Source organism: Pyxicephalus adspersus, chromosome 1, assembly GCF_032062135.1.
Source record: "Pyxicephalus adspersus chromosome 1, UCB_Pads_2.0, whole genome shotgun sequence".
Classification (NCBI taxonomy): Eukaryota; Metazoa; Chordata; class Amphibia; order Anura; family Pyxicephalidae; genus Pyxicephalus; species Pyxicephalus adspersus.
This window is the reverse complement of record NC_092858.1, coordinates 14271121-14293028: the sequence shown is the minus strand read 5'-3', so window position 1 is coordinate 14293028 and position 21908 is coordinate 14271121. Positions and strand designations below refer to the sequence as shown.

At 38.6% G+C, this 21908-nt stretch overlaps 1 protein-coding gene across 1 annotated transcript in view; it reads left to right on the top strand.

Moving 5' to 3' along the window:
• Positions 1-5120: 5120 nt before the first annotated feature.
• MRE11 (MRE11 homolog, double strand break repair nuclease) overlaps positions 5121-21908 on the top strand; it is a gene marked incomplete at its 5' end in the record, with an annotated part of 126849 nt that continues 110061 nt past the window's right edge. Inside the window, 1 exon segment of the mRNA XM_072402671.1 lies at positions 5121-5281. Coding sequence (XP_072258772.1) covers positions 5121-5281 — 161 coding nt within the window.

Below are 21908 nucleotides of genomic sequence, written 5' to 3'. Positions count from 1 at the left end.
GAGCTCTTTTAATGTTTTTTTTTAACATGTTTTAATGTTTTTATAATAAAACATATCAGCTTGAAGAAAGTTATGTTACATACCTAACTAAATATGTATTCTCATTCAGGACAAAAACAACACATTGCTTTAATTCCCCAAAAATTTTACCACCAGCATAGGAAGAGAAATACCCAAATATTTCACAAATAAGAGATCATATTACTTGCTGTATGTGGTTACTTTGCATTATCCTTGTCACTGTAATACTCCGTAGCTCTGAGTAAGCTACAATTTCATCTGGGAGCAAAGAGAAGATAAGTATGCGTTGCTGGAAATGGCTGCATTTATGTGAATTAGTTTCTTTGGCCTGCTTGGTCAAGGCACAGGTTCATCTTAATGTACATACTGTAAGAGCCAGTTTTGGTGGACTTTAAGATATATTAATCATATCAGTCTGACATCAGTTTGAAATCGTTCAGAATTCATTGGCAGGTGCTGGTTCTGGCTCCTTACCTGCATTCAGGGGTGGAAATAGGGACTCCCCATGAAGTTCTGCACAGGGGCTCTCTGTTGGATATGCACTTCCTGCATTGGACCTGCTTTTTTCTGATTTCTGCTTGCTGCTAGATTTGACAAGATTGCAGTCTGTATAATTTGTGCTGCTCTGCAACATCTAATAGAAATTGAAATTGTAACTCGGTAAAGGCCCATGAGAGAGTAAAGGGGTCATTTAATTTGCAGAGGTTTGGCAACCATAAGCATTACAGGCTGCACACCTTGGCCTGACTTTGATGAATGATATGGGCTGTGGTGTGCATACCATAGCATTTTAGCATTTGGAGAACAATGACTATATCTGCTCACCATTATGAATGAACCTGTACGTGTCTTGTGACAGTTTTTATTTTTAAAGGAACCCTGGAATATTTATCTTGACTTCTAATTGGCTAAATACATTTAAGGTAAATTAAAATAAAAGGTGTACAAAGTCATTGCGGTTAGGTTTTCTTGCAAAGCAGCACTTTCTGAGCAGAACATACTGTTCCTTGCTAACAGCTTCAGAATGGGACCCTTTCTTTTCATGGGGAGCAGCGGTCCCATTGTAGAAGAGCCACAATAAATCTTTTTCTGAGTCACACCTTTAGCTCTGCAATCAACAAAGCTCTTTCTCCCTGCTGATTTATGAGATCTAGCTTTACTGGTATATACCAAACTTCTGCAAAGAGATTACTGCTTAATACAATGCACTCCTTTTCTGTTGTATTTATCAAAATGTATACAAGACTTCAATTAGGCCTTTATCTTCTAAAACACATTTCTTGAAGTAGTTATAAACAGGTTTTTTTCAGCTAAAGCTTTATGCATCACAATAAATAACATACTATAGCAGCACTGAGTTGTGCACTTGAAATTAATTATATATGAACTAGACTGGCGATTGTTAATGTATCAGATGCAGTTCTTAGAAAAGAAGAATGCATCGCTACTTTTATCATCTAAATGTTGATGGGTCATTCACTCTTCCTATTTCTGCTATTTCATGAATGGAATCTCTCCCTGCAAAACGAAAGGCGAAACAATAGAATAAAATTAAAGTGTTTATAAGCACACATAAAAAGTCTCCGAGCCTAGAGAGAGGTTGTGGACCTGACGCATTGAGCTAATTGTAGTTCTACTCTCCTGATGCAGTATTTGCAGGGCTTCTTTTTTTAGGTATATTTCTGGTAACTAAACATTTTCTGAACTCCCAACAGACATAAAAGACAAAACTTATTAAAGCTATTGTGGGAGATTAGCATCAAATGCACTCCCTGCAGACAGCTGTATTCAATCACAGGGCACTCTACCCACTTTTCTTTGCAAAAAAACTCCAAAAACTGTCATGGTTCCACAGGGCAAAGTTGTGGACCCTCTGTGTCACCAACCCAGTGGGTGGAGACATGCATTGAGCGCAGGGTCTAAGCAGTAGCTCAGTCTTCTCTAGAGGTGAGGTTGTTGTGCAGCGAACTGCTGCCAGGTTGCGTCCCCATGCCCGCCAAGGCAGGTGACTGCTAACTTGCAGGAACAGAAAGATAGTGCCAGAGTGAGAGCCAAAGAATAGCTGAACGAGCCTAAGGTCAGGGCAGGCAGCAATCGGGAGTCGTCAGGAAACAAGCCGGGGTCGGTACACAGATAGATCAGGAACAGAACGCACAAACTGGAGCAGTAGAAACTTGGGAGCAGAACCACAAGGAACTCCTTGTCCAGGCAACTTCCTGTTGCCAGCTGCTTGCTTAAAAGGGGGATGTCATGTGATGATTGTGGGTCATCTGAGCCGCAGACACCAAACCCACCAGCAGAGGGAGTGCTGCTGACGAGACAGTCTCAGATGTTATTCTCATGTCTGCCAGCAGATGGAGTGAGTCTGGGGAACACTCTAGCACAGGGGTACCCACATATTTTTAGCTTGCGAGCTACTTTTAAAAAGACCAAGTCAAAATGATCTACCAACTATAAAAATCTTGGACTTAGTAACTCCTGTGCTCGGTGGAGTTTATTTTGAAAGGCAGGGCTTCACGATCTACTGTTGTTACCTTTGCGATCTACCGGTAGATCGCTATCCACCTGTTGACTACCCCTGCTCTAGTGCTGTGAGGCAAGGGAGCAGCTGATCGAGAGGCACATGACCTGGACCAGGAAGTGTTTAAAGAGTTGGATCCAGAAGCAGAGTTGGTGCTGGCAGCAGGGGACTGCAAGGTGGGTGAGCCAGAAGGATGCACAGATTCCCTAGACGTGCGAGGATCAAAAAAACAAAGCAAAGCAACATCTTAGTATGACAGAAAATGCGAACTTTAGCCTCCTGGATTTCTGACACTCTGCAGAGTTAGTTGTCTACCAGACCTAAACTTCCTCCTGTGGAACCTCGCACTCCCAGCATACAGGCTGCACCCAACCTTACATCTGAGCCACCGGACCTCAGGCTGTCACTTCCCCTGTCTCAAAGGCAGATGCCTTTTTATCAGTGGCCTGGTTTGCCAGAGCCATTGCTTATATCTGGCCTGGAAAAGGGGGGAATGCCTTATCCTTCCATTCTTTACAAGACCTTTCAGGCGTGGATCCCATATTTTGCAGCAACATAATTACACATGGCCCTATCCATGCCTTTTAATATCCTTTCCAGGAGAAATTGAGATAGATGATGCGAAATACCATGCGCATTTGGCATCATAAAATTTCATCCTGCTACACTATGTATTCGTTAATACAGGATTAAATTGATTTAATTTATGTTATGGGTGTAAGTACCTGCACAGACTAGGTGCCAGCAACACCTGTACACCAGAATTTAGGAAAAAAGAAGCATCACAAGAAGTCAATTAATTGTACTACTTTGTTTATGTGCTAACAAGAAACATCCTGTTTGGATGAAAATCCAGAATGACAAAGAGATTAGGTTGTCGATCAGCTGGCTCTCCACCATTGTAGTGCCACAGGCTGTGGGAGGATTTGGACCTGTATAGCTGACCCAAGAAGCAGTAATTACATACCAAAAGAAGTATAAATAATTTCTCAGAACATTCCATTAAAGTGGACCTAAATTCAAAAGTTTTTACATAAAAGGGTAGACACCTTTTTTTTTTTTTTTTTTTCAGCACCTCTCCTTTCTGTCTGAACTGCTTTTCTGTCACTTCTTTCTGTCACCTCCCCTTTTTGTCCTAATCTCAGGCATGTGCAGAAGGAGTTCTTTCTTTAATGGAAGAAAAAAATTGCTGACCTTACACATGCGCGGTGTGATTGGCAATTTTTCACCCCATCTACGTCACCCGATCTTGGGCTTGCACAGTGTAAGATTGGGTGATGTAGGAAGAAGAACCAGGAAGAAGAGAGAAGAAGATGTTGCCGCCTGGCGCTTCTTCTGCACTGGACCGAAGACATATACTGGGACAACGCACGACCCAAATGAAGAAACTTCCCGATGGATCTGCAGGATTAAAGGTGTGATTTTTTGATTTTGAGTTTAAAGTTACATTTCCTAAGAAATCATCCATTCCGAATGGGGTGCTTGAAAACAATGCAAGCAACAGAGGCAAAGTGACAAAAATGTCAAACAAAGTTTATTAATGTTTGCATTGGTGTTGGTGTCATAAATAAAATTGAGTTTCAGTACCAGTTGTGTACCACCTAGTACATTATTGTATTATTTAAAAGCATGTTCTTGCTTTGCAACCAACACCCATTGTTCCTTGACTTGGAAATGTTTTGAGTTTGCCTATTTGCTGGAAACTTTACACGGTTATTCAATTTTTGGATATTAAGCTCCCAATGAATGTTGTGGGACAGACAGATTGGATGCAGGATATTGCTGCTCATGAGACCCTGACAATTTCACCATGCATAGCTCAGTATTATGATTGTCTGCCTTTGGTGTTTGTGAATTTTTATAATTCTGTGAACTCACAATTCAAATATAGTATGAGTTCCCCCCAATCATACTGAATACATCAGGAAAATGTCATATCCCCATAACACAATAGAAGAAGGACCTCCTATATCAACTAGGTAAATAGGACCTAACATGGTTGACATCAATCCAGAGTTCTGTATGACACTGCTTTGTGTGTACTTTTGTGTGCATACTTGGCTTTGATCATCATTTTGGGTAAAATGTTATGCTATCATTGAGCATTTGATTGCTACTTGGTGAATGGTCTTAGGTTGATGTCATGTATTTATTATTCTCACGATCTGTTTAAATTACCTTCTCGATATTTGGGCTGTTCTTCTTTCAAATCCCCTGAAGAAGCGGTTGTAGGCACGAAATGAGTCGGGACCAAAACATTCTTTGATAGCATTTTATTGATTGTACCATATATGATGTGATTTGTTATCCCATTTTGCTTGTTTGGCATTTTTAAGTTGTATATATTGTTAAGAAGTTTGTATTTTTGAAACTGTGGAATTCTCATGTAGCCTATACATCTGTCTAGCTGAAGCTGTCATTTCTTTACAAGAAGCACACCAGCCCTGGGACTTGTCCTGGATTATTTACACTGCTTGTTAGTCAGACAGCAGCAGTCTCTTTTACAAATGTGTATAGATTGACTCAAATCCCTTAAACAGCTTAAACAGATGGTAACAGCTTTCACTTCTTCTCACAGGTTGACTTCTTGCTCTTTGGTGGAGATCTTTTTCATGACAACAAACCTTCCAGGAAGACTCTACACACTTGTATGGAACTTCTGAGAAAATACTGTATGGGGGATCGCCCGGTTCAGTTTGAAGTTCTCAGTGACCAGTCGGTTAATTTTAGCTACAGCAAGTAAGTGTGATGCATGTTAAGAATAAACTAACTCCACTGTTTTGTGTAATACAACCGACTACACACTGACCATACACTTCCTTTCTACAGATTTGATTTACACATGAATGTGTAGTGCAGCCCCCTCCCACTGGGTAAATAAAACAATTGAGGCTCAACCAGAAGCAGCCTCTGCAAAGCTTTTATTGCTTATCCCTATTGAGATTGACCCTCTTTTTTTTTTTGCCCTCATGACCAATGTCACAGGGACTGCAAGTGTGGGAAATATCCAATATTCTGAGTTGTCATCAGGATAGAATAAAGGAGAAATCTTCCAGTAAATATGTTGCTTTTTCTATGGGACAGGAAGTAAAGGAAAATTTCACCAATAGCACACAGGCAAAAGAAAGAAGCCACTTTTTAACCCTTCTATTTTTGTATTTATCACTACAGAGGGGGTACAAATAAAAATGATTTTTCTTTTCCTTTGCTTTATCCTGCCTGCCATTACTTTGTTCAATAATTCGGATTTTGTGTTTAAATGGTCCTTTCTCTGAAAATGAATAGTTTTAAAAAGATTAATGTAGGCTGCATTACGCACCATCTAACATGTCTTCAGGGCTTTTTGTTTTTGAAGTTCATAGTTTTACCCTAGCCCATCATTATGGAGAATCTACGTTAAGGGTTGACATCTCAGCCTCCTATGTAATTACAAGTCCGAATTTTCCAGGTTAATGAAATTCAGTCAGCGCCTTACCTGAAGATAGGAATGCGTGTCAGGAATTAAAATGAAATCCATCCAAATGTTATTTTGAAAAAATGCGAAAGGGTTAGATCTTGTATGCTCTTCTCTTGGTGTCTTTGTGTGGGAGATATTTCCTCTACGTTCCTTAACACAGTAGTAAGAGAAATCATCCCCAATGGAGATGGCATGTCCCCCTTTGATAGAGATTCTTTGAATCCCCCTACGTTCTGCTCTATGACCCTAAAACTTTCCGTTTACTTTACTTTGTGTCTTACAAAAAAAAAAAAATGTGAGTGGAAAACTTTCCTTAAATAAAAAATACTTCCCATCTTTGACAGTTGTCACCATAACAGGTGAACCCATTCAAAGATTTATCCTATTTTATAACTACAACAGAGTGTGTAACAAACTTTAAAACATTGTGTTTCAACCAGGGTTGAGGTTACGCGTACAAGGGTTCCTGCCCATATTAGTAAACAATGAGCAATGCGTGCCTCTCAGGTCAGTTTAACTGGCACCAATGATCTTTTTGGCTATTTCGGTGACATTCTTCCCACTGACCATCACATAATAATAGAGTGTAATAGACTGTAGCTGTGGATAAAATATTTATAGCAGGGGGTTCCTTAAGACATTAACAGTTATTTCAATGGTTCCTCGAAGTTAAAAAGGTTGAGAAAAGCTGCTGTAAAATTTTTTCAACCACTAAAGTTTGTTACACATTTTGCAAGAGGACACAACACCATCTACCAGTGTGACCTATGCACAAACTGAGATTCTTTTTACAATGATATTTTTAAGAAAAAAAAGTATTCTCAACTTTATATGGTTACTGGTCTTATTAGAATACTTGTAAAAACTACTTTTTATTCTGAGTGCCCATTTGTTTAAATATGCCTTTTCTCCTGTTCCTGGCCATTACATGTACTTTACAATTCTGGGTGTGTGAAATACCTGCATCCTCGCCATGCACTGTGGTTTGCTGACATTTCACTTTGGTTGAATGTCACCAGGGGTCGTATGGTCCAGTTGGAGCAACAGCATAAGATGGTAGAAATAGGTGTCTGACATATCCAACCTCACACATACATATGCAGCAGCTGATAAGGAGCAAAAAATTGTATTGAAGAAACGATGAGCACAGCAACTCTTCTTTTATCAAGTATGCCATTCTATACATGTGACTCTAATTTAGTTACAACAGGCAGAGTCAACCCTTTACCTGACTTTCTCTTGATGAAAAAACAGCACTAAATATAAAAAAGCATCCTCAAATTTTAGTCAAATAACATGCAGTAAAACCTAATAAATCTTTATGCCATTAGCATAGCTGAAGGCTTGACATGCAGGTCATATTAAAATAAATTTTCTGTCTGTACTTTCTAACCCCTGAAATTCCACATAACGACACCAAATTGTTAAGAAATATAAACATATTTCATTTTTTCATTTAATTCTGTTTTTTTCTAGCCCTCATATTGCAGGCGGTAACAAATATATGAAAATGTAATTCCTAATTTTCTTGTAGAAACATAATCATACAGCACTCATTATTTTACCCAGGAGATGCAGGCATGGAGCCACAGCTATTCAAGTGAACGAGTTATCCGGGGAGCTGGGGAAGTGATTATGTTTATAGCAGCAGTGCTGTTTTTACAGATTATCTGTGACAATAAAATGGTGTTCATAAAGCGCTAACATCAACAAATTAGACTTCATATTTTACAAAAGTGATTACAGCATGCCGGTTGGTTGCTGCAGCAAAGTAAACATCACGCTCTTCCTGCACAACACTACATTAATTATGATTTTAATTTTAGGCGAGTATTCTCAAAAATTTGGGAAATGAGTATTAGAAAATTTAGAGAAGGTATAGGGGATGTTAAAAAGGTGACAGAATTATAGGGGTTACTAGATACTTATGGCAACAACCACTGGGAGCAAAATGTTGTCATGTCTTGCCCTGCCTACTTTCTGACCACCCAGCTACAGCCTCTCCCCACCCAGCTAAAAAAATTCTAGGGAGAACACTGGTCTGATAAAAGGTTTATGGGAGCAATCCATTGTGATTAATAAATGGTAAAAGGTTAAGTGCTCCTGCTGTATGAGTTGCATGGCAAATAAATAATAATAATGGTAGTTAAACATTTGACAACTACATAGCAATTGTCTATACATTTGGTGTATTATCAGTGAATTCCACTAGATGGCACGGGTGCACCTTGAAGAATATAACTGGCCAAATTGAAAAATGCCAGCATGACATCTATCTGTGCAACTGCAAATGGAAACCAAAAACATGCCAAAATTTAAATGATATTTAGCTTTGTAATTCCTCCCTGATTTATGATCAATTCTATCTGAAGTTTTCTACACAATGATATTCAACATCCTGCTCCTTGTTATTGATAGCAGAGCTGAAGTTTCAGTCTAAGACTGGAACAGTCCTTCTCTTATTATTATTATTAATATTATTACCCAGTATTTATATAGCAGTGACATATTACGCAGCGCTGTACAAAGTCTATAGTCATGTCACTATCTGTCTCTCTAAGGAGCTTACAAACTAATGTCCCTACCATAGTCGTATGTCATTAATACAGTCCAAGGCCAATTTGGGGGGAAGCCAGTTAACCTAACTGCATGTTTTTGGGATGCAGGAGGAAAACCACACAAACACAGGGAGAACCTGCAAGCTTCATGCTCATATTTGCAGTTTTGCTGAGCAGAGCTTGACTAGCATTTTAGAAATACCTAAAATATGTGTAAGTTCTTGTCATTTCCTTTTTCACTTGCCATATTTCCTAAGAAAACAAGGTGGACCTCAGTTAAATAAAAGGGTATTGATCAAGCAAGTTACACGCTTACATCATAAATATGTACACCTGTCCTCTCTCCTGAGCTCAATTCTTCTGGTTATTAGATCGTAGTTTGATATATACTTTTGTACCTTTGGGGGTGTTTGAGTGGTTTGCCTTGTTTAATCCCAGCTGATTTCTATTTCTCTGGGACTATAAAATACTAACGTAGAAGCACAGATGACTTCATTTCTACAATTCCTTCTATTTCTGTTTATGTATGCCTGTATGCAGGTTAGAGAATGTAAATCCCACAATCATTGTGACCAGCTGGAAAGGTTTTTCCATCATGCTCGGAGAGATCAAAGCACAGGATTTTAATGAATGTTATGCAGTCTGAGTGCATGCACAGTAATAAATGTTGGTTGTCTTGCTTAGTGCTCGAATCAACAGTTCTCGTACTTGCTGACCTGCACTGTTGATTAAAACACTTATCAAGGGGTGTGTAAGACTGATGACACCTGGACTACTGTGCTTTGTTCTAATCAATGGTTCAGCATTCCGCCAGCACATGTCTTACTGTTTATGCTGCCCCTCATTACAGTAGTAAAAAAATTGAAGTTTTAATTCATCTTTAAGGAAAGTGAGCAGCAAAGATTTCTAATTATCACCAGGTTCATATTTTCCCCAGAATTATTTTTAAGATGGGTGTTAAGAAACTCTAAGTGGTGGCAGCCTCTGTATTGTATAAATTTTTAGTAACCACCCAAAAACAGCCGGGTGATTACTGAAAAGTGCCAGATTGGGGAGACTTGCTGAACTATCATAAAAAACAAAACAAAAAGAAAACACTTACCTTTATGGGTGGAAAGCCATTTATCCTACCACAGTCCTAGTCCAGTGCCCCCTGTGCCGCCTGGGCACAAACTGAACACTGGCGCTGCCATCTCCTTCCTACATCACCCAGTCTGTCACTGCGCAAGCACGAGATTGGGTAATGCTCTTCCAGAAAATGTTCGCATCAAATCTCTTTTTTTTTACCGTAGAGGAAAGCTACTTCTGCACATGTCCGAGGCTGCAGGCTTCCTATTCAGTCTTTTCTACCATGTCTTTTATTTTGACAAAGGAAACATTTCGGTTCACTTCCCATAGTAGGTCTATTATTTAGGTAAATCTTGCCTTTTTCGGTCCTGGAAGCTTCGTGAATATCCTCAGTGAGAACGCCATCTTGAACAAAACCTAAATGATGTACCTCATAAAATAAAAAAGCATTCCACATATTATATGAGTACTTTTATTGATAAAAGCATTAAAAAATATGCTACAAAAACTCACGTTATAGTACAAAACTGGATAAAAAAAACCTTTGCTATTTGCTCTATTCACCCACAATTGCACTGTCAACACCTAGCTTCCTATTGTCTGTGCTAACTGGATATATATACAAATGATAACACTGCTCAACAAAAAAAATTTCACTTGCCGAGGATTTTTTAATATATTTAGTGTATTGCAGGTCTGCTGAATCCAGAAATGACATCAGTTTCATTGAATTGGCTTTAGTTCTTGTGATGCTGGAATCAGAATAGACAATTTTACCAACATCAGATGTTAACACAGCATATTATTATCAATCTTTATTAACACCAATGTTTTGCATTTTATATATTAAATGTAGCATTATTTTCATGAAACTTTCATTTGCCTTCATTTTATTTGGACATTTTCTTTTTTACAGTTCTTCAGGAACAATTTGTTTAAATGACCCTAATGTATTTTTCTACATTTGTGGTGAATATTCTCAGCAACAACAGAGAAGAAAAATTACAGAATTTGTGAAACAAGCATATCTTGCATATTTTGGTATTAAACTGGGGGACCAAGATAAGTATTGGGCTCCCCATTTGGTATGGAAAACTGGAAAAATAAAAAAACTGAAAAGTTTAAAATTTAGTGTAGCTATGGTATGGCGAGAGCCCAAAAATCATCATAATGATAGTTGTTTTTGTGCTGTGTTTGTAAAAGGTTTCAATCGATACAAGAAAAACAAGTGGGAGTACCCTGATGTGGAATCAGCAAGACAACCTGTGCCGCATGGTGCTGATGTTCCCATACCAGTGTTCAGTACACTCCCTGATATTCCTGTATCCAACATGGAGGATATACAGGGTTTGGAGCGTAATCCAGGAGTTATCAGTGGAAGGGAATATGAAGGAAGTGTTTCATCAAACCAGCAGTTCGCCCAAGAAGAGCTCAATGATTTATTTTATGACCTAAGTCTGTCAAAACACTTTTAGCATCCAGACTAAAAGAAAAGAACTGTCTGAGACAGGAAATTAAAATAAAGGTTTATAGGACAAGAGAGGTGACACTCCCACCATATTTCAGTGAAGATGAAGACTTTGTGTACTGTTGTAACATCCCTGGGCTACTAGCCCATATGGGAGTACCAGAATACCAAGTAGAAGACTCGCAACTTTTCTTAGTTCCACTTGCAGTTTGAAATCTGTTTTACTGCATAGTGGCAACTGCTATGCATCAATTCCAATTGTTCACTCAACAAACCTAAAGAAGAATATGAAAATATAAAAACGGTCTTACAAAAGCTTTGCTATCGTGAACACCAATTGTCCATATGTTTTGGTTTAAAAATGGTGAACTTTCTACTTGGACAGCAAAGTGGATACACAAAGTAGCCATGTTTCATCTGCTTGTGGAATAGTAGAGCAAAGCAGGATCACTGGAAAAAAGTGACATGGCCTCCAAAGGAAAACATGAATATAAGGTGCAGCGCACATCATTAACGCATTAATGGTTGACAAAGAAAAAAATCTTTCTCCCTCCACTACACATAAAGTTGGCATTAATGAAGGATGGTGATTGCTTCAAATACATTTGTAGATTCTTCCCTGGATTGAGTACTGAAAAATTATAAGCAGGAATCTTTGATGGACCCCAGATTCGGAAACTGATAAATGATTCAAGTTTCACAAGTTACATGACTGGGACTGAAGCTTCTGCCTGGCACAGCTATGGTTTGGTTGCCAGGAACTTCTTGGGAAACCATAAAGCACAAAATAATGAAGAACTGGTACAAAACTTGCTCTTAAACTTTAAAAATTTGGCTGCCACTTTGAGCATAAGGGTACACTATCTCCATAGCCATTTGCAAAAATTTCCAGAAAACCTTGGCGATTTCAGTGAGGAACAAGGGGGAGAGGTTCCATCAAGATATAAAGGTGATGGAAGAAAGGTATCAGGGCAGATGGGATAGACACATGATGGCAGACTACTGCTGGAGACTTCAACGTGATTGTCCTGATCATCAGCACAAAAGGAAATCATACAAACTGAGTTTTTCAATGACTTCTTTGTGTTTAGTTCTGTAAATATACTGAGACTATATTCTAAGAGGGTATTATTGAGGTCATTATTTCAAAAACTAGAGCCAATGTAGCAAAACCAATACCATATTTGGAATCTGTGCATCAAACATAACCAAAAATGTCTTTAACCTGTTTGGCAAGAAAATGTTTGTTGACCAGTGTAATCATAGCAGGGGAAACATGTCAAAGAGCAGGGGGGGTAATGTCCGTACATTTGTATGTCCGGTCATGTTTTGTCTGCCAGACTTTTTCAATAAATTTAATAATATATATTTATATAAAGCCTGGCAGATGAAACCTATTGAGGAGCAGTAAACTTTGGCAGGATGTTTTTAGTTTTGTATCTATAAAAACCGGTTTATGCTACGTGGAGCGCTTTTCATATTTTATGAGGCACATCATTTCTAGATGTTTCAAGGTGAAATTCTCACTGAGGATATGCAGAGCAATTTCTGGAGCCATAGTTAAAAGATCTACATAAACTAATAGACATATTATTTACCATAGAGGTCACACATGTCCCGATGATTCACGCTAATGGAGTATATTACAAAATTCATATGCTCAAAGAATAGATGCACAGCGGATCAAAATCCACATAAACTGAAGAGTTTGGACTTTTGAGGAGTGATATATGTTATTTTTTTTCTAAATTTGCGGCTTTTTAAAAATATGTAAATATTTGAATGTCCAACGCCAGGATAATTTTCTACTACAGGAGACCATGGGGATCCCGAAAACTTTCTTGGATCTGGGTTCTAGTAATTCTTATCTTCAGAAACAGTAGTTTGATGGTCAGACTGCTAAAAGAAGAAGAAGTGAAAAAAAGTAAAAAAAAAAAAATCTCTATTTATACATTTATAACAGGCTAAAGAGATACATTTAACAAGGACATACATGATTATTCAAGGTACACATGGAAACAATAGAGCAGGATACATAGCATCTTGTCAAGGATGTATGCTTGTATAAACAAACTCCTACCACTGGGATTTAAACAATAGCTTTGTCTAAGAACACAATCCTTAAACCGTATAAACCAAACCACAAATGATTAAAAAGTAGAAAAAGGGCGAAAGGTTTAAATGTGTGGGTAAAGGAAGTGAAGAAGGGCATATGAAAGCATTCAGAAAAATAGGGATAGAGAGAGAAATTGGCATTCCACATGGATCAAAGACCTGAACCCTACCTACCAAACTATCTGGACCAATCCTAAGGGCTTAGCTGGGGTGTAACCTAGGTAAGGAGCTAGACAGCATGAAGCTTTTTTTGCCATTGTCCTCAGGTGAGAGTCCGTGGATCAAAAGCCATGATATTCAGTTTGATCTGAAATGTTCTTCATTGTTTTGCAGTGTAGCAATCAGCTCCTTCATTTGGAAAATCTCTACTCATGTGAAGAAGACAAGTGGCCAGATAATCCCCCTGAACTACCATGGTTACCTTAGCTATGGAAGAAAAAACAAAATGGGCAGACTGAGTGACATGACCAGAAAAATGCAACTTTGAGCCTGGTAATTTAGGTTATGAAAAAAAATACTGTATGCCACCCTCACTGAGCAAGAACCCTCTGTGGGTAGACATAGAATAGTGTTTATCTGGGACATTGAATGATGAGATGGGAGTTTACCCACACAAAGCAACTCATAGATGGTAATGGGCATGAAAAACCAAGGAGCTCATCAGTGTGTGCACATATTTCATTTTGGGCTAGCCATCTCTCATCTCGGGCAAAACACATTTATTACATGCCAGAAGGTGTTTCAAATTCATATTTTCCATACTTTGCGGAAAATCAGGATTACCAGTTTACAGGTGTTAAAGGAAAAGCGAAAGGCCTATAGATTGGAAGGAAGACCTTGCTATTTGGAGAGTGGTGCCCATGGTAGAGTACCAAGAAAGGCCCTGAAGAGGAATAGATGAGACCTCCGTTTCCATCACAATCCACTGTTTAGCCAACCCTTTGCAACACAAATCATAGAAAGGTAATTTGTCATATAATAAAAGAACAGATACGGGAGGCCCACACTCCACCTTTGTTTAGTAACGATCAACAGTTTCAACTGAATTCTCGGCATCTGGTGAGACCAAACAAAAGATAAGCATAAAGCTCAGAGTTGGTTGAAAATTACCAGAGAAGTCTTGGTCAGGAGTGCCTACAAAGAATACATTATAAAACTGTCATCTTCAGGGTAACACACTGAATAGGGTTTAATTGAAGTTCTGGTTGGAGGACGGAAACCTTCGATGCAGCTAATTTAGAAAGGTCCGTCTTGATCTGGGTTATAATTTTTTTTTTCTTTTAACCTTAGCATGTAGAGAAAATAAAATCATTTTTGAAAGGCAATATTACCAGGCCATTTATGATTAAAACATCTTTTCTGAACTTGTCTTGGAATAGTTTTTATCTGCTGGAAAATTGTGTTTGTCGGATCAGAAATAATTCTGTTGTGGAACTATCTTTCTTCAATTTGCCTTCTTGTATTGAACCTGCAGAAACCTGTAATATTTCCTTCCGTGTTGGCAGATCTTATTACTAGATTGTGATAGGATTTTAACCATTTAGAGGAAAAGTGTAGAGATTTTTCAACGAGTCTGCTTAGAGATCAGCTCTACTTTTTGAACAACTGAAAAAGTATGTCAGATGGTGAGGGTATCGGAGTGCACAAATGACTGAAACTGTATGCCTACCCCTCTTCAAAGTCTGATTGCTATTGCATATCTGTGGTCAGCCATTACTTTTGTTGAGCATATTCAATTTTTTAGTACACTCTATATTGGTTGCTGCAATGAAATGCCAAGGCTTGCTTAAGCTAAAATAATATACTAAGCCTCTCTTTTGGGTTTAAAAGAGGTTTCACATGACTTTACATGAACTCTCCTACTATTCCTAACTCTCCTGCTACTCTTCCACTATTCTGCTTGGATACACACACTTTTATGCACTTTTATGTTTAATTCTATCAAATCAGCATCACTAGCACATTGACGTCAACCACTAAACATTCAAGACAAGTCCTGTTTATATAATTCTGCAAATCTTTTCTTATCCTTACAAAAAAAAAAAAAAGAAAACTATGTAGCTTGAATGTTCTAAGCACACTAAAATTACATTTCATATTTAATTTTCATGTAAACTGGTAATCACACAATAAATAAAAACTTTGTAAAGCAGTAAGATAAATAGATAATAAAGATGTTTACAGGTTGTCAGTTTCCTCATAATATGATTCTTGTAATATGTACTTAATGTTAAAAATGTCATTGTTTTTGACATTTATATTAATGCTTTTTGTTTCATGTATTAACCTTATTTTTAACCATACACTAATTATTAGGTGTATGACTAGGTAAATAATAAGTTTACCTAAATTATTACCATACACATCGAACAATTAATCAGGAGAATTTTTTAACAACCAGCAAGCAATGGGAGCATTACTGTCTCAAATAAATAATTCTTTTAAATTCAATCTTTTATCGTATTTAATATATAATTTATTGAAAATTTTGTGTCGCGTTTGGCCACCATTGGTGTCCATTACCTGTATGGATATCCACTGGTTTTTCTAAATTCATTTCTAATATTTTGGTGAAGAGAAGCAGATCTAATGCAAAAAACAAAAACCCATTGACCCCTGCAGGGCCCAGTATGTCTATCTCTATGTATTATTGGGGTCATCTTCATATAGCCACACTCTTAATATATACAGAAATGCCACAAAACCAATTCATCAATCATCACAAGAGTGTTGCAAGGTATTTCTCTTTCAGAGTAACTATATCTTCTGGCAATTTTAAAATCTGATTTTCCAAGCTGTAACTATGTAGAGATATCCTATTATCAGACCTAACTTTGGATGTAAAAAAAAACCCTCAGTGCCTTCTTTTGCAGACTAAATAATTTATTTCTGTGTGTGCATTTTGCATTGTTACCCTTCTGCATTAATATTGTAATGCTTAGTACCTTATCTATGGAAATACAGCATAGCTATTCTTATGGTATTATTGTTATGATGATCTATTATTACCCAGAAGGTGTTTACATATATCATGGTTTAGGTGCTGGTACATGTAGATGTGTCTCCTTCTACATTGAGAAACCATCTTGTATTCTGTGAAGTGGTGTTCACTTGGTGCCCAAATTTTTGTAATTTGTGAAGTATGTATTGACTTGAAGCATAGATTGCAGGATCATCTATGCTTTGTTGATGGACATTTGCAGCATTTTCTTTTTCCTGTTAAAAGATTTGTAATCCTGTACAGTCAACTTGGAGCTTTAGTTGCCCCTGACAAACTACATAGCCAGGATCTGAAAGGTCTTTTTTATATAACTTTTTCCATCTATGCAACTTATGCTGGTACCCAAATGGTGCTCTCACAGCCTTCTTTTATTCAACTGAGGGCAACTCTATTTCTCTTTTTAAACGCTTACTAAAAAATGTTCCTATATTTTTTTTTAATTGTGTAATCACCTTTTTGCCTGGACTTGGTTTGATCAGGAGAATTTTTTTTAAAAAAAGAGCACTTTTTGTGTTCTTTATTGATGACTATGCAATGTTATTGTCTTCTTTCAATTTGTTTATATGTAGCCTAGATATGAACACATCCATCTTGTTTGGCATTTTATTATTATTTTTATTATTAAACAGTATTTATATAGCGCCAACATATTACGCAGCGCTGTACATTAAATAGGGGTTGAAAATGACAAACAAATACAGACAGTGATACAGGAGGAGAAGACCCTGCCCCGAAGAGCTTACAATCTAGTAGGTGGGGGAATAAACACACAATAGTAGGGGAGATATGTAGTGGTGGGAAGTAGTGGCTGTTTTAAAGGACATAGGAAGACGGGTTGGCAAGATTGAAAAAATGGGTTTTGAGTGCTCTTTTAAATGAGCAGAAAGTAGGAGCAAGCCGAATAGGACGGGGAAGACTGTTCCAGAGAGTTGGGGCAGCTAAAGAAATGTCTTGTAGCTGTGCATGTGAGGAAGTCAGTTGAAGGTCATTAGAGGAGTTGAGAGAGCGCCTAGGGCAGTATTTTTTTACCAGGTCAGAAATATAAGTAGGACAAAAACTGTGGAGGGATTTGAAGGCAAAGCACAGGAGCTTGAATTTGATTCTAAGGTAAAATGGAAGCCAATGGAGAGAACTGCAAAGAGATGCAGCAGAAGAGGAGCAGTGGGTGGATGAGTCTGGCTGCAGCATTCATAATAGATTGTAGAGGAGAGAGTCGGGTTAGTAGAATACCAGAGAGGAGGAGGTTACAGTAGTAAAGAGATGATAACAGCATGTACAAGGAGTTTGGTGGTCTCTGGAGACAGGTAGGGGTGGATTTCGAAGATGTTGCGTGGTTAAAAGTAAAAGTACCTGGAAATGTTCTGAAGATGGGGGGCAGATGAGAGGGAGTCAAAGGCGACGCCAAGACAACGTGCCTGAGAGGAGGGACAAATAACAGTGTTGTTAACAGTTAGTCAGTTAGTCATTTCAAGGGGAGATGTGGAATTTAGGAGGGGGGGGGTGAGTTCTGTTTTATCCAGGTTTGGTTTCAGAAGTCTGTCAGACATCCATGATGATATGGCCGACAGGCAGCATAAGACCTTATCCAGGACTGAAGGAGACAGGTCAGGGGTGGACAGAACGATTTGAGTGTCATCAACATACAGATAGTACTGTAAGCCAAAGGAGGATATGAGACTACCGAGAGAGGAGGTGTACAGAGAAAAGAGGACTGACCCTTGGGGAACACCAACAGGGAGGACAGTGGGCGAGGAGAAGTTACCATTGAAATAAACTTGAAAGGAGCGGTCAGACAGATAGGAAGCAAACCAAGAGAGAGCAGTGTCACTGATACCAATGGAGAGCATGATTTGTATTAGAAGGGATCAACAGTGTCAAAAGCAGAGGAAAGATCAGGGAGAACGAGGAGGGAAAAGTTGCCTTGAGACTTAGCTCTGATGAGGTCATTGGCCACTTTAGTAAGGGCTGTTTCAGTGAAATAGGCAGCTCGAAAACCAGACTGGAGAGGGTCAAGGAGAGAGTTGGTGCTCAGGTAATCGGAGAGTCTTTTGTAGACAAGGCGCTCAAGAAGTTTGGAGACATATGGGAGAAGGGAGATAGGGCGGTAGTTAGAGGATAGGGAGGGATCCAGTGAAAGTTTCCTCAAGATAGGGAGAATTATGGTATGTTTGAAAGCGGAGGGGTAAATACCCCATTATATTCATTTTGTTTCTGGTTGCACATATCTTGCAGTTGCTAATATAACCAGTTTTATCGAATATTAAATAAATTTCTTTAGCACATGCAGGTAATTATAATAATGGGCTTTGCAATAAAGAAAAGGAGAGCAAGAACAGAAGCACGCAATAGGAAAATGCTAACTTTTTTTTTTTTTTATCTAGCTAGAACAAGAAACATAAGGCAGGTAAGATACTGAGCAAAAGTAAGGTAGTTGGCAAAAAAGAAAAACCTTTCAAACTTTATTGCTATGAATTTAAAGTTATATCAAATATCCAGTGAGTTATATGAACTGGAATACTTTTTCTATACTAATTCCCAGAAAGGATAGGGAAAAAAAAAGAAGTAAAATCTTGTGACTTTTATCAGTGGGAGCATGATTTCATAATAAATCTCCATCTGGTGATTTGTAGCTTAAAGGGGTGAACAGCAAGTAAAGTATTATTGATACATTGTTAATGCAATTTTTCCACCATTTTACTAGAAGTTTGTCCTTCGATAAGCCCCTAGGCAGCTACTAATCACATGATTGAGATTTATTTTGAAGTCATACTCCAACTGACAACAGTTTGTTCCTACAATGATAGTGGTAACCAGCCTAAAAGATTCCTGCTTTTTACCAGGCTCCCCCCATTTTGCATATCATCACTAGCAGTATTGAAAGATGGTGATCGCTGGATTTTTCAAGCAGTTATGGGTCTGATAACCTTGTGGGAGTTTGGCACTTTAATATAGAGAATACCACTAGGGTTTACAGAAGGTAAGTGGCTAGCTATGTGTAACAGCACCCCACCAGCCGCTTAGTCCCTCGCACCGTAGCGTCTGCAGATTGGACTCCAAACGGCAGTGAGCGGTACTGAGCGTCTGCCCCTGGACATGGTTCTGTGGCATGAGGAAGGAGTACTCACACCGCAACCCCACCTCCAACCTAAATGCAGCCTTAAAGTTTTGTTAACAGGCAAATTTATTTTTAGGGCACCACAGCACAGAGCGAATTAACAGTACCCTAATGCTTGTTACCATGGAAGTCGCCCCCAGGGGTCTCTAACATGCAAACTTAATTTGAGGACCCTGGTCTGAAAATATCCCTGATTGTTATTAGGAGTTTATGCTTGTGAGCCTATATCTGGCAACTTCTTATGTTTAGTGGGTTGAAATTGAGTTTAGTAGGAGCTCTTGAGGTCCGCTGTGTAACTTGAAATTTTCACATTTCTATGACAATTGGTGTAGGAGATATGGGAGTTTATACATTAAGATAATTGACATCTGCATGGACAAGCCACAGCTGATTGCCTGGTTTATAGTACACGCCCATTCTCAGGGAGCTCACACTGAGCATGCTTAGAAAGCGCCCTCTCCTGGTAGCGTGCACTCCATCTCCCGCAAGACAACGAGCAGAACCCGTGGTCTGTAGGTTGGGCACCCTTACTGTAGACTAAAGTGTCAATCAGTGGTTGCATTTTCAAACACCGTGGCTGTCACTGTTCAACTTTTAGATTTAGTACAGGTAAAGAGCTGCTCTACATTTTGGCGATCAGCTGCCAAGCAAGTTTATTTTTTCATCTTTCTCATATACCAATGTATGATAGTTACAGTATGGTGAACGCTTATTACCAGCATGAAAAAAAATGATTGATTCTGTATAAATGTTACATGATAAAAATAATGGTCAGGAAAAAAATGAAGAATCCGTTCTATCTGACCAATTTTTGGTAAACAACCCCTTAGTGTCGCTGCTAAAGTGGCCAGTATTATCTGTTCAGCTACCAATTGCTGGTGTGCCATGATTAGCAGTGGTATTGAATTACACAATTACCTATTGATGTTGGCTCCAAATGTTAGAAAAAATCCATCACTTATTGGCTGAGCTGCAAGTTCTGAAATAGATGCAGCACGGACCTCTATCTTCAGTTGCTTTTGTTTTTTGCTACTAAATTAAAATGCTTAGGGGATTGATTTATGTAGCTGCTACAAATCTATACATTAAAATATTTTGTTTGACACAGCCCTCTCCCTGCTCACAGATACTAGACAGAGGTTGGCGGACAATAATTTGTACCAATGGACAGGGTACCTCAGCATTGCAGGCCACCTCAAGGAACAATCCCATAAAAAAATGAATACTGCCATCTGTTTCCACAAGTAGACATTCCCTGATCTGATCATAAACAGCTCAATTGGGCAAATCTTCATTAATCTTCCCTAATATCTGCACGCACCCTCAGTCTAATAATGAATACATACATTTTTTTCGACTGGCCCTTTTGACCAGCTGATCTGTGTGTGCATATTTGCTTCATATCATCAGAGACGTTCTAATTATCTAATTTGCAATATCAATGTATAACTGCGTATTAGGGTGGAATCAGGCAGTAAATGTTTCTGTATATTTTTTCTTATTCCCATGCAGCTTGTTCAGGATTGCAATAGAATTTCACTTTTTTGGATTAGAAGCGTAGGCGCTGTGCAGTTTGCTGCATCTAATAAAGAGCTCATTTCAACACAGAATGTTCTCCAATTTATCAGAGAGCCATGTATAAGTCGGAACAAAAGAAGCTGCCAGAGACGTAATGGTACTTCAGACAACTGTCCCAATATCAATACATTAAAAGCACTTGCTGGGTAGTTTCAGAAATATAGCCTGCTGGGTTTGGGAATCAACAAAATTATCCACTCAGATACCGTTTTGTTTGGATTGAGTCCAGAGATATAGCATGCAAGTCAATACTTGAGCAGATGATGTCCTTTAAAATGGACCTTCCATCAAATGGATAACCACACAGCCCCAAAAACTGATCCTTCCAAAATTGTGTATAAATTTTTTTAAATGTGCAGCAAGGCAGTGAAGGGTAGGGTAGTATTTGTTGGGTTGGTGTGCCGTTTTTTCCGGATAAATGAGCATCAAATTTAGGGGGAATGGGCTTTTATGGGGCAGTTATAAGGTTAAACTCCAGACACCTTAATTTTAATTAATCATCCTTAAACATCCGGGGCAGCATTGTGGCTCAGAAGTTAGCACTCTTGCCTTTTTTAGTGCTAGGTCCCAGGTTTGAATCTCGGCCAGGGCATAATCTGCATAGAGTTCTAAGGTTTTCCACATGGTTGCGTGGGTTTCCTCCCACAATCCAAAAACAGGGTAGGTTAATTGCCCCCCCCCCCCAAATTGTCCTTAGACTGTGTTAATGACATATGACTATGGTAGGGACATTGAATTGTGAGCCCCTTTGAGGGACAGCTAGTGACAAGACTATGGACTGTGAAGCACTGCATATTATGTTGGAGCTACCTTGTGGTGAATCAACTCCTTTTGTTCCTGTTCATAGGGCTTGCTTTGTACTTCTGACCTATTGGCAATACCACCACTGCATCTAAGATTGACACCAGCGCTGGTATCTTATGTCCGCCCCGGTTGCTCATTTATAGGAACATAGCGGGTGATGATATTGTGGCTGGCAGGGGGAAACTTCAACGTTAAACACAAT